We start from the raw sequence: 12,743 nt of genomic DNA, 5'->3' as shown, positions 1-12,743 counted from the left end.
ATCCCACAGAAGATATATACGTGTGTGTGTGTGTGTGTGTGTGTGTGTGTGTGTGTGTGTGTGTGTGTGTGTGTAATTATTTATTATTTAAGGAACATTATGATCCAAATCATATTCTCTAATACCAGAATTTATTGACCAGACTCTAAACTGTTACTATAAATACCTGGGAAGTAAAAAAGGCTTTTCTGTGGATCACTTGAGGAAAAAATCAACATATTTTATACTTTATTTAAGAGCATACAACATGAATCAGGAACTTCCAGTGAAGTTTAGCTAAAATGATTATACATACACCTAGACAAAACTAAACATGAGTGAACCCCTTATGTAACTAGAAAATTATCTGAAAATTGAAATCAATCAGAACAATTAGGTTGAAAGAAATGTTCAAAAAGCCAATTAATCAAATAATTTTTTCAATCATATTTTCTTCACAATAATCCTTCCATGTCCAATGTAAGAAGAAAGCTGATAGATTCTTTAAATATAAATGTATACATGATCAAGTTTTTAAAAGAAAAACATGGAATAGAGTTACATAAAATGGGATCATGGTAATAATGATGATGACTATTATTGATGGGATATCTTAAAATAGCACATCAATGTAAGTGGAGTAATTTAATTAATTAGTTAATTAAATTAAGCTGTTAAACAAGTAGACCCTTCAATGGTATGTTGTGTGTGTGTATATATATATATATATGCATGTATATTAATATATACACATACAATGCATACATGTATAAACATATATATTAATACTATAACATATACTCTAAGTGCTAGACAGTAGTAGATCTGTTTCTACTGAGAATTTCCTGCAATGTTGATATCCTGCAGATAAGGATTGAAATAATAGATGTTTGGGGAAGTTGATTAGTGCTAGAGGAAGAAATGAGAAAAGCAGGGTAAGTAGTAAGGTAAAAGTAAGTAGTAAGCACATTGGATTAAGAGTCTAAATACTCAGATTTGAACTCTGATTTTTGTGGAGAACAAGCTGTGTGTTTTTTGGTACAATCTTTAAATCTCTCTGAGTCTATTTTCTCACTTTTTGAATGAAGAAACCTGCACAGGTGACTTCATAGCATTGGAACAAGGGCCAAATAAGATTGTGATGCCCCAAACACTTCAAGAAGCATTTGTTGGGTACATCAATTTAGTCAATGTTTACTGAGTATTTTTTTGTGTGCCCACTAGGTAATAGTAATACAATTCTAGGTAATAGTAATATGGTGATGAACAAAAGTGCCAATGTTCTTATTCTCCTGTAGCATATCTCATAGTTTTTTAGGGAAAATATATTTTAGATAGATTAGATACAGATAGATAGATGGAATTACATGTATAGTTATGTACACATAAACACAAATTATACTAATTAAATTCAGATAATTATAAATGCTCTGAACGAATATCCTTTAAAGGGATGACATTTGAACTGAGACCTGACAGATAAGAAAAATTCAGCAACAGCCAGATCTGGGGAAAGACATCAAGAAGAGGAGAAAACAAGGCAAAGGACCTAAGATGAGAATAAATGCATTATGTTTAAGAAACAGAAAGTCCAGTGTATCTGGAGCCTGGTGATGCTGATGACCATGGTAAAGATGACACTCTAGAGGCAAGTAGTGCCACACCTGAAGAGCCTTGTGCATTTCATTAAGCAATTGACCTTTATCCTAATGCAAAAAGAAGCTTTTGAGTAATGAAATGAAATGATGTTACTTGAAGTTTAAGGCAATAATTGATGCTGTGTGAATAGTGGATTGTAAGAGTGACTTTAACTAAAAGAAAATGAAAGAAGGAATGCACAGCAAATAAATATAGATGGCATTACGTTAGTAACGCCTATCACAACAATTTGTTTAACATGACATGGGCTGTATTTTCACTGGAAATGCTGTCTACTGAGGAGCTTAGAGTAATATTCACTAGGCCCAGTTGTATGGACTCCTAAGTTATGAAGCAGGCCTATTGCCTCCTTTAAGCTACTTCATGTCTGTTAATTCACAGAGTCTGTTAATTCACACAGGCAGATACTACATGGAGACTAAATGGACTAACATTAGTTTTCATAATAAAATGTATCTAAAAACCCTACTTTAAAATGCTGTTTGAAAATTGAAAATATCCTGAGCTCCCACGTAAGCATTAATGTATACTCCTGGACTGAGCTATGTTCTAGCTTCCTGCTGATCTGCCTGGGGGTCAGCAGAACATTTTTCTCTCTGTCCTTCATTTTCATTCTTTTAATGCCTTAGAAAAATTGGCAAATTTCCCCTGTCTGGTATGTAGAGCTACTTAACTTTGGTTGTGTTCAGCTACTAAATCTGGATAAGGGGTAGACACCCATGTTTCAAGGTATTTAACCAATCCCTGATCTTTTGGTGTTTTTAGATTCCAAGAATTCAAATGATACAAGCATCTCCTCAGAAGAAAGGTAAATTTTATTGTAGTAGACATTTATTTCTCATTTATGCTGAGAAATTATCTCCTTCTCTCCTTACATTATAATAGAAGCAGTTTTTACTGAGAGAGGGCTAACTTTTAGAGAAGAATGTATATTGCAGGAATGGGTTTCTTTTGGTCTTTATTTGTCTTGATCAAAATTACAGAACCTGTAATAGCCTTGAGACATCATATTTCCTATGCAGCATTTCAGTTATATGAGAATAATAATATAATCATCTTGGAGATCTATGCCATCACTTAGGACCTTGCTTTTTCTTAAGTTTTCTAAAAATGGCGGTCCATGGTGATTAACAGTAAGGTTCTCATTTCAGGAACACTACATTAATTTTCAAATATAGAATTCAGATTCTGCCAGAAAGAAGCAATAATCTGTAGAAAACATTTTTTACGGACCCTACATTGGTACTAGAACCAAGATGGAAAAAGGAAACTATTTTAAAAGGTCAAGAGGAGCTGCACAAAAAAATAAATAAATAAACTGCAGCATTTACTAACACTGCGGCCTTTATAACTTGAGCATAGTCTCAGTGGCTACATTTTATCTCAGGAAATCTTGGCATTGATCAGAAAGATGATTTTTATACAACAGGAAAGATAAGAGTAGAAGGTTCTCTAAACAGACTAGAACGTTCCTTTGGTTATCTAGGTTGGATTCATTAGACAAGCTGGCTTCATGAGCTCACTGAAGAGCTCAGCCAGTAAAGGTTAAAAAGTGCTCTCTGCTCATTTTAACAATTCCTGTTGGGTTTTGAGTAACTGCTTTTTCTCTGAAATTCAACTGAGTTATGGAATGTCTAGGTAGAGTATTTCTGTGGAAATGGGTTGCATTATGCCAAAGTCTGAGAATCTGCTACACACCATGCATTAAAAGCACAAGATAAAATGACAGTAAATTCAGAAGAAAGGAATTCAAAAGAAAGAGGAGAATTTAAAAAGTTAATACTAAAGGCTATTTTCTGGTGCGAGAAATATAATAACAACAACAAAGAATTAGATAAACCTAACCTTCTTTAATTTAATTTAATTTAATTTAATTTTTGGATATTGTCAGAAATTCGGAAACTTTTTATTTACACTATCACATTGTGACAAAAATATCCTGTTGTTTCTATTTCTGAAATGCTGTATTTTTAAGATAAATACAAAATATGTGCTTTAACATTAGCTGAACATTAAAATGTTTCTCTATGATCTCAACATCACATGGGATTAAAAAAACAATAAAAAATCATATGACTATCAGACATCTTATAATCTCGAGAAAGATCAAGTTGAATTTTAAGAAGTATGAAACTATACTGCTCTCCCTGTCCTCCGGTCATCTAAATTTTACAAAGTTGCACAATATTTCTCAAAAAATAATTCACTTTTTTTTCCAAAGCACTCTTCAGTTTTCTACTTGTTCTTATTTTTAAATACAAGAAAAAAATATTCAAATCTATGGCACTTATAGAAAAAAGAAGAAAACTTTAACTGAATATCTGTTCAGTGTGTTGTTCTACCATCAAGACTCCCTACCTAGCTCCTTATCAGCGTCTCCACCCGTCCATCGGGGTTTGGCACATTAGAAGGACACAGTCACCTCTCTTTCCTCGCTGTCTTTATCTGTGTGGTTTGATGATAAAATCTCTGAAAGGCATCCATCATCCCATACGTTATTTATTGAGATTAAGTTTAAGATTGAATTTAGAAATTATAACAATATTTCCAGGAACTACCATTAATAGAGAAAGGGAAAAAAGTTCTTCTGTAATTCCTTAAAATTGTGGCTCACCCAGGACCTCATTTTTTCAGCTCTATTTTATTTATGTTCCAGTTAAAGTTGGATTTGCCCTCATCTGTTTTCCAGGGAGTGAAGTGATTTTTTTTTTTAGCAGAAGAAAATGTCTTTCATAAACTACATGAGTGAGAATCAGCCTGTGGACAGGACGAAGGGGAAACCTATAGTTTGGTGGTGGCATGTCTGAAGGACAAAATGTGCACTGGCCTGGCTTACCCTGGGATTTGGGGCATATCAAAAATACAGTGTAGTCCGTATATGTGATGGGGCAAAGGGAAGGGAAAGATATCACTGAAAGGGTACTATTCATCCTGAAAAACCTAAAATCTTCCTCAAGATTAAGCTTCAAATCTTCCTTTATGGGTTATTTTTGCCCCAGTCTCAGAGTGCCAGGGGAGCCAGTGTAAAAGAGAATTAAATTCCACCCAGATGGGTGCAGTTCAACAGTAGCATTACTTAATTTTTTAGGGATCTAGAGAATGCATATTTCCTTAGTTTATTATAATCATAGACAATAAGAAGAAAACTTGGGAAAACTAATTTTGTCAGAAAATGGTTGGTTTGGTTCTGATTTAAAAGTAAAGAGGTGTCTGGATTAATCAAGGGACACTTGAGTTTACCCTTCTTAAGATGTATTTCTCTCCTCTCCCTTCCTCTCGTCTACCTTCTCAGTTTCTCTCACTTTCCTCCACTCTCTCTCCTTTTCTTTTGTTTCTTTATTTTGTATTTATTTATTTTTTGTTGCCAGCTGGCTATCTCTCTCCTATCCTTCTCTTTTGTTCTCCTTTCTTCTTTAACTTTTTCCTTCTTATCTTTCTATTTTTTCTGATTTTTACCTTTTTTCCTCCAACTATTTTTTTCTTCTATAATAACCATGTTTTTGGCAAGAATCTTTCAAAGATGCTATTCAGTCCCTGGTTGCAAGGAAGAAGTAGATTTCCACATCTTGCTACCAAAGAAAGAGATCATAAATGAGGATAAACTCAATAATTACTGACAATTTTGGTTTGTATTTTCTGACTACTGGTTACTTTAATTCAAGTCCATTTAAAGTTTTCTTCATTTACTTCATACTTAAAATATGAACACAGCAAACTTAACTTTTTCTTTACATTCCTGAATAGAGTATATTATATTCTTAGGATTGCACATATTCTAATCCTTTTCAGCTTCCCTACCTTAAAAAGTAAAAAACAAAACAAAACCAACCAACAAACAAAAAACCTTTCCAGGATATCTCTCTTTATATGACCCTTTAATTTTCATTTTTTCAGGATTGCTCTTGGCCCTGTAAAGGTAGTCTTTTAAAATAGTGTTACGATATATGCACACTAATTTCCATCACTTGTATCAAATAAGATGTATTTCGTTAGTTAGTTATTGAACCTAAAGTGTCTCTATCCAAAAACTGATGCTATATCTTCTGATGCAGTGTGTTTCTAAAAAGCAGGTCATGGTGAATTTGCACATACAAGAGTTTCTTATATTCATTTCAAGACTCAGATTGTCACATTTCTCTATTTCCTAAGGACATTCAAAACAAAACATACCTTCCTTTTGCACAATTGTTGTTATTTTTATAAAACCAGACTTCTGTCATAATAAAGAAGATATCAGGCCCCTTTCTCTTGCAAGAGGAAATTACCCTAGCTATAATCATGAACTTACTGAGAGGAAACTTTTACCCCTTATAAGGTAATAATAATCTTTCAAGTATTTCCTCCACATGGTCTTCTCATCTAAAAGCAAATGCTCATTTTTAAAAAATAAAGGGTGGTGGGGGGATTGTTCCATTTTGCAATGGGGATCTACTGGAATGTGCATCATAGTTAAATTACCAGAAATCTGTGGTAAAGGAATGCTTTAAATAAATGCCTTAATTCTGCAGAAATAATAATAATAATAATAATAATAATAATAAGGTAATTTCAACCTTTCACAGCCAGAAATTATGGTGCCAACATTTTTATCTAACTTTATAGCTTATTAGGTCTCAGTAATTTCTTAAAACTATATTTAGTATTTTGAACTGCCATTCTCTAATGACAGAGAAACATTCTCAAAATGTACTTAAAAATGTTGATGACTCAGTAGATATATGTAATAAACACATCTTTTGTCCTTGAAGAATAAAAATAAAAATAAAAATAAAATCCCCTCCAAAAAAAGAATATACAGATTAAGTTTAGTCGGTATTTAAGCTTTTTCGTAAATCTCAAATCCATCACATTTAGTTGCACTACATTTCAGGAGGACAGTCACAATAGAAATAGAAAAAAGACATTTGAGCTACGCCTCTATTTGTTTTAATGTCTATTGTATTTTCGAGATTAATGTCTTCAAGAATCAGAAATATCAGAAAAATAATTTTGAGCAAAGATTAAAACACATCCATTCTTTTAATTTTCCCAAGTCCTGGTCCTGGAATTTTCTATTACTATAGCATATTATGTTCATTTTAAATTAAAAAGAACATACCTTATCTACATTTGGCCAACTATTTCTCCTCTTTAAACACGTATCTATTTTTGTTATTTTCTGCAATAAAATAGATAATAAAAGTAGATTCTACAAAAATAGTACTGTTGCAGTATGAATTAATGTAGTTAGTTATTTCTGTAAGAAAATCTACCACTATCTCAAGTATCGAAAATTAGCTTTTCAATCTATTTTTAATCTAGTTTATACATTTTCAAGGTCCACGGCTCTCCATGGTCTAGGTGTGCATACGAAGTTTAGTTAAACTACTTGCTGCTTAGACTATATTTGATTAAGGAGTCAATATATACATTTATTAAAGCGTTACCATATACATTAAATAGAAATGGGCAGTTATGGCTTGTTACTTGTACTCAGAACAACCATACAATAGCACAGCTGTTTATTAGAGAAAATGTGCAGGTGCATGTACAATTCTTTAAAAAACTGAAAACTATGCACAGATATTTCAGAGGATACTCATATTCACATATTAAGATATTAAATAGTATTTCTTAAGCTAGGATAAAAGTAGTTTTTAGATATGTTAGAAAATTCTGCAGCTCTTGTAGGGAGTGATATCATGGAGCAGAAAGGAGGTTCAGTAAAGGAATCAGACATATTCCAATCAGTACTTTTGAAAGTCTTGCTTTTCAAAAGTTATATCACTAACCTAACTTTTTCATCTTGCTGTGTATTCCTCCCCTACCTGCAGTCACTGTAATTCATTACAAATTTTATGAATACTGATGTTTAGATGTACTCAGACATTATATTAATACATCATGTTCACAATTCTGCTCTCCTTTTTGTGATCACTCTATTTTGACTTTAAGATTTTTTTCCTGAGGACTTCAGCGAAAAGTAGGTGAAGCCTAAACCTGAAGAAATTTGTATAGCATATTCTAAAATGAACGTTTAAAATTGATAAGAAAGGACACCTGTAAGACCTTTGACATATATTTGAATTGTATCTTTGGCAAGGCAGTTCCCCTTAAACCTCTGAGACACTAATGACATTTGGCAGCCTCAGAATACACCCAGGATCTACAACCATGTAATGACACTATGCAAGATACTTTTTTAAAATGGGACTCTAAATCCATGCTACCATTCAGTAATAAAAACAATGTTTGAATTCTTAAGCTTCTTATTCTTTGCTTATCTGTCCTAAGCAAGGAAGAGGTAATTTTGTTGTTATTGCCATATAGTTACTATTTAAATATTGCTATTAAATAGTTTCTACAAATGCTTTGGAAAAGGTGCAGTATCAGCTATAGCTGTGAATCATAGATTCTAACCTTGGCTACCTGTGTGACTTTGAACGATAATTTATTTCCTTGCCTCACTTGTTTTACTCTGAGATCAATATTTTGATTTGGCTTCATTAGTCTTTGTTTAACCAAATAAGATAGTTTGATTATCTTATTCAAGGGTTATTCAGATAAGTTTGCAATTTCAAGAACTATTTACTCATAATGTTATACATAGTGTGTTATTAAGTACTATCTTCTTCCTAAGCAGAAATTCATGAGTATAACCATTGAAATGACATACCAAGAATGATGAAATTTTCCTACAGAAAATTAAGGTATAAGTTCAAATGCACAGTTAAAAAACACTACCATCTATCTCATTCGCCTTTTATCCTAGCAGTGGTGATAATCTAACCCAAAATAGTGGATTAATATGTAATATTCCAAAACTAAAGTTTAAAGCAATAGAATCAGAGATACTCTATTTGAATTCAATGCAGGCATAGCAGTGCCAAGTGAAATAGACACAGTCTTTGGACTGGAAGGAAGAATATTATCCCCATTTTTTCCCTGCATAATAAAATCGTTACACAAAAACATTGTACTTGTCGAGAGAATGTAACATCTCTTTCATGTCATTTTGTGAATTTTGTGTCTGCATTTTACTACGTGTGTGTATATGAACAAAACTATCATAGTAAATTGAATTAGCATCAAGTGATCTATTAAAAATAGGATTAGTCATTAAAATACATGCTATCATTTTTATTACTTTACCATTTAGAGGGAAAACAAGGCTGTAATAATAAAGGTTTAATATTACTTTCTAAAACAAAAACCCAATAGAGAAACCCACCTCCCAATCCTGGTCTCAGGCGATTGTCATAACCATCTAGGAGTCGGTCCAAAATCCTGGTGAAGACAGTGGTATTGTCTTTAAGCTCATCCTGTAGTGAGGGCTGTCCATAGCTGAACAAAGCATAAAAACAGTCAGTGGCTAAATTATACATTTCTACTAAAATCTCTTTTCAAATAAAAACTTTCCCAGATTTTTTCTACTTTCCTTTCCATTGACTCTTAACTTAAAAATTCCTTTTTGTAAAGTAAAAACAAAAACAAAAACAAAAAAAAAAAGAAGAAAAATTCTCATGTTTGTCCTCATTTATGATAAGCTCTTTTTCTAATATTTCTAAATATGAAAGAAAAATTATAGGAAATGAGTCTGACTCCTTTTTAAATTCTCAACATGCATATTATGTTGTAATACATGTCTTCTCTGGGCAGCAAAGAGTGTTACTGCATGCTAAAATACCTCTGAGAAATTTCTTCTCAAATTAAAAAATATATATACATATGCTACCAAAATAATTAATAGTTTTGTTTCATTTAATTTAACACAGAGCAAAAGTACACATTTTTACCTACCAACATCTTTTCCTTCATTCATACACTCATATATTTTGCTTTTTTGATGCTCTTTTAAGATATTTAGATGAGAAACATAGATAAAGCTTATTTCTTAAGATAATTATATTTTATTATCAGTGTGTAAATTCCCATTTCCCTTAACATTTAGAGCTAATTTTTGAATTTTTGTCATGTCTGGTTTAGATGTGAAAGAGACCTTGGAAAAGATCAGGTTCAATATTCTGAATTCATGGTTTACTAAACTGCAGCACACTTTTAGTGTTTTATTTAAAAGACACTGCTCTTTGTGAGCAAATCTTGATGTAGAACCCAGCTTTTTTCAACTTTTAGTCTAAACCTTCATTTCCATTCTTCTATATAGGAATGCTTATTAGTTATAACATGTCTTTGAGTTTCAACCACACAGTGACCACAGTTCAAATATTGCATAGTTCTTACATCAATCACATTGCTATTTATGCATCTTGAATCACATTTTATATAATGATTAGCATTACATTTCCAAAGTCCTTTGAGAGAACTGTTTTCCATCCTAGGATGGATCCCACTTACAGATGTACTTCAATGATAGCTCTGACCTTGAGTAAAAAAACAAAAATAAGTATAGGGTGTAAACTAAAAAACTGGCACAAATCTACCTCTTTCACACTTTCTATTTAATATGCTTTTGATTTCACTCTTGTGTGCTTACATTACTTATAAGTATTTATAAAAATAATATTTGAAACCAGAATTCACTTATCTGACAGAAGCAAGAAATGTAATCAAAGTATCATTTCTAAAACAAACACTGTTTTACAGGGAATTAATTGTATAACAGAAAAAATGCAATGGCCATTTTTCTGATAAAGTTTAATTTATTAAAGCTATTATAAGTAAAAGCTATCTGTGATATTAAATATGTGAAATATGCCTCGATGAAACAATTTTTCCTTCTCCTAAATTCAACATTAATGTCACACAGATGGAGGGCTCACTCTCCTTTGGCAAAACTAAACATCTTGCTGGTTTTTTAAATCAAATTTTCAGTGAGATCTGTGTCTTCCAGTATGTCTCACTGGCAGATGACAGCAGTAAGGCAAAAATAGTTTCTTGACTGCAATTATTTATAAAAACTCATTGTCATAAAACCAACTGCCATGCATGCATCTTTCAAGGATATTGGAAGGTCATCTTGAAAAAATGGAAAAGAAATGCTAATACACCTTAAGTTGTGGGAAGGGCCTGATTAAAACCTCTAAGGAAAGAAACAGTAAAATAAGGAGAGAAAAAGGGGATATGGGGTGACATGACAGAGTAAGATTAGGTTAATACAATCCTTAGAATATGGAGTGTCACCTTTACCTGCATTTCCTATGTTTTCACGGATTATGTAAAATTCAGGAAATGCTTTCTCCCTGGTTTCAACCTGTAAATGTTGTTTTTAGCAATTTGTTTGTATGGGAATACAAACATCGAAAGACCTCTGCCCCTTCCCCAAGAAGACCAGCTCTGCTATCCTCATAGGAATGGAAATCTTTCTTTTATGTGTTTTTTCTAAGCAAATCTTCTTCACATTTACTTATAATTTAATATGTCAAATTGTAATTGCCAGGGAACAACCTTAGGGAAAAGATCAAGATTATTTATTTGGTATTAAACACTCATGCCAATGTAGTGTTTCCTAAACTGAATATAAATTTTGAAAAGAAATGTCAGTTTCAATACCTGATTTTGATTCCATATGAACCACCATATAATAAAACACTGTGCACTAACTCCATCTACAGGTCATTACAATAGTAACACTTCATATAATTTTTCAAAAGCAGTGAAGATCATTCAACTCCTCGAATTAAAAGTATCTGACAATAATGCATGTTCTGTTCTTCTGATGGTCAGTGTTTCCCATGCATAATAGCAAAAAATAACAATATACAATTTCTCAGTTAAAACAAAAAAATCCTCCTAACTTCATGTCTTTCCAGACTATTCCACATCTCTATCTTAACTCATAACTGTTCACTTTCTATTACATTTTGAAGAATAGTGTGTTTTTGTAATACATCTAAGACTTTCTCATGGGCCACAGGAACAAGCTACTTAAAAAATATATAAGCAGATAAAGAATCTAAAGTACTTGGTCACTTATATAGTTGCTACTATAATATGTTTGTGTGCTTGATTGGATCATTAGAAAATATTTTGAATCTGATTAAGCTCATTAAATTTTTCTCATTATTTGTCTTCATGGTAGTTATGCTTAGAGAAGTTTGATATTATCCAATGTTCTAAATATTTGTCTAGTATATTCCACCTCTATTGATTATATAAATAATGGTTTCAAAACATCATATACACATGTATTTATAGAGACTTATGACGTTCAAATTAGAAATATTATTTTAAACTTTCCATTTCCGTATACTAATGTTACTCTATGATCTTCACAACTGGCTAAAAAATTTCTTATTGGAAAATCACAGTATGCAGACATCAATTGGTGTAACTTTTTCTGTGAATTAGGAAAATGGACGTTTTTTTTTCAGTAACAACTAAACAGTGAAAAGTTAAATTTAAGCTTAAATGTTGAATTAATATATTCCTTTGTTAAGTGTGTTCTAACACTCAAATAAGTGGATTATTTTTTCATACTGCTCTTCTTTATTCTTAGCTGATATTTTATTGTAGTTAAGTTTTTATGAATTCCCTTAGTCATGAATTCATCCAAGGACAATTTTCTTCCCCCTAATGGAATAAATAAAAAGTTACAGAAATTCTCATGCAGATTTAAGATAAAGTGTCCCCACCTTCTTCCAGTCAATGTGCTCAGAAGGAGGGTCCACGCCCAAAGATAGTCAGAGAGACCCGGGCTTTTCTTCATCGCGGGCTTGAGCAGCTGAAAAGTAGAATAAGTAGAGATCAATGTCTCTTGCAAGAAACATCAGGTTATAACCACTAGGGCTGACTGAGGCAGTTCAGATGAATGCTTTGAAGTCAGGAAATGACCTCACTGGGATGTGACACCTCATTGGAAGCAATGGAAACCTGGACCATCCATTCTCCACTTTCCCTTCCAATTCTCCATTCAGAAATACATCAGTATCACAATATCTCTTGAAAAAGAATACAGGTTGAAATGCTTTCTGGTGACAATATTGCTCAACATAAAAACTGTGAGTTGTTTTCTTCTAGGTTTCATATTTCCAATATAGTTTAATTTATTCTCTTGTTGTTTATCATCTGAAAATTTTGACCTTTCTGATTTGAGTTCCCATGACTGAATTGTGCATTGATATTTTTAAGCTGGTGTCTATAACAGGGAGAACATGTTTGGGAGTGGG

General features: G+C 32.3%; 1 protein-coding gene across 1 annotated transcript in view; it reads right to left on the bottom strand.

The window, feature by feature from the left end:
• Positions 1-12,283, bottom strand: part of GABRA1 (gamma-aminobutyric acid type A receptor subunit alpha1) — a 46,762-nt gene extending 34,479 nt beyond the window's left edge. The window contains exons 1-2 of the mRNA XM_063086320.1: positions 12,210-12,283; positions 8,849-8,961 (exon numbers count right to left, since the gene is read on the bottom strand). Of these exons, the coding sequence (XP_062942390.1) occupies positions 8,849-8,961; positions 12,210-12,283 (187 nt within the window). The remainder of the gene's footprint in view (positions 1-8,848; positions 8,962-12,209) is intronic.
• Between the last annotated feature and the right edge of the window lie 460 nt (positions 12,284-12,743).

Source organism: Cynocephalus volans, chromosome 2, assembly GCF_027409185.1.
Source record: "Cynocephalus volans isolate mCynVol1 chromosome 2, mCynVol1.pri, whole genome shotgun sequence".
NCBI classification, from domain to species: domain Eukaryota; kingdom Metazoa; phylum Chordata; class Mammalia; order Dermoptera; family Cynocephalidae; genus Cynocephalus; species Cynocephalus volans.
The sequence above is the reverse complement of the archived record's forward strand: the minus strand, read 5'-3'. Positions and strand labels throughout refer to the sequence as shown.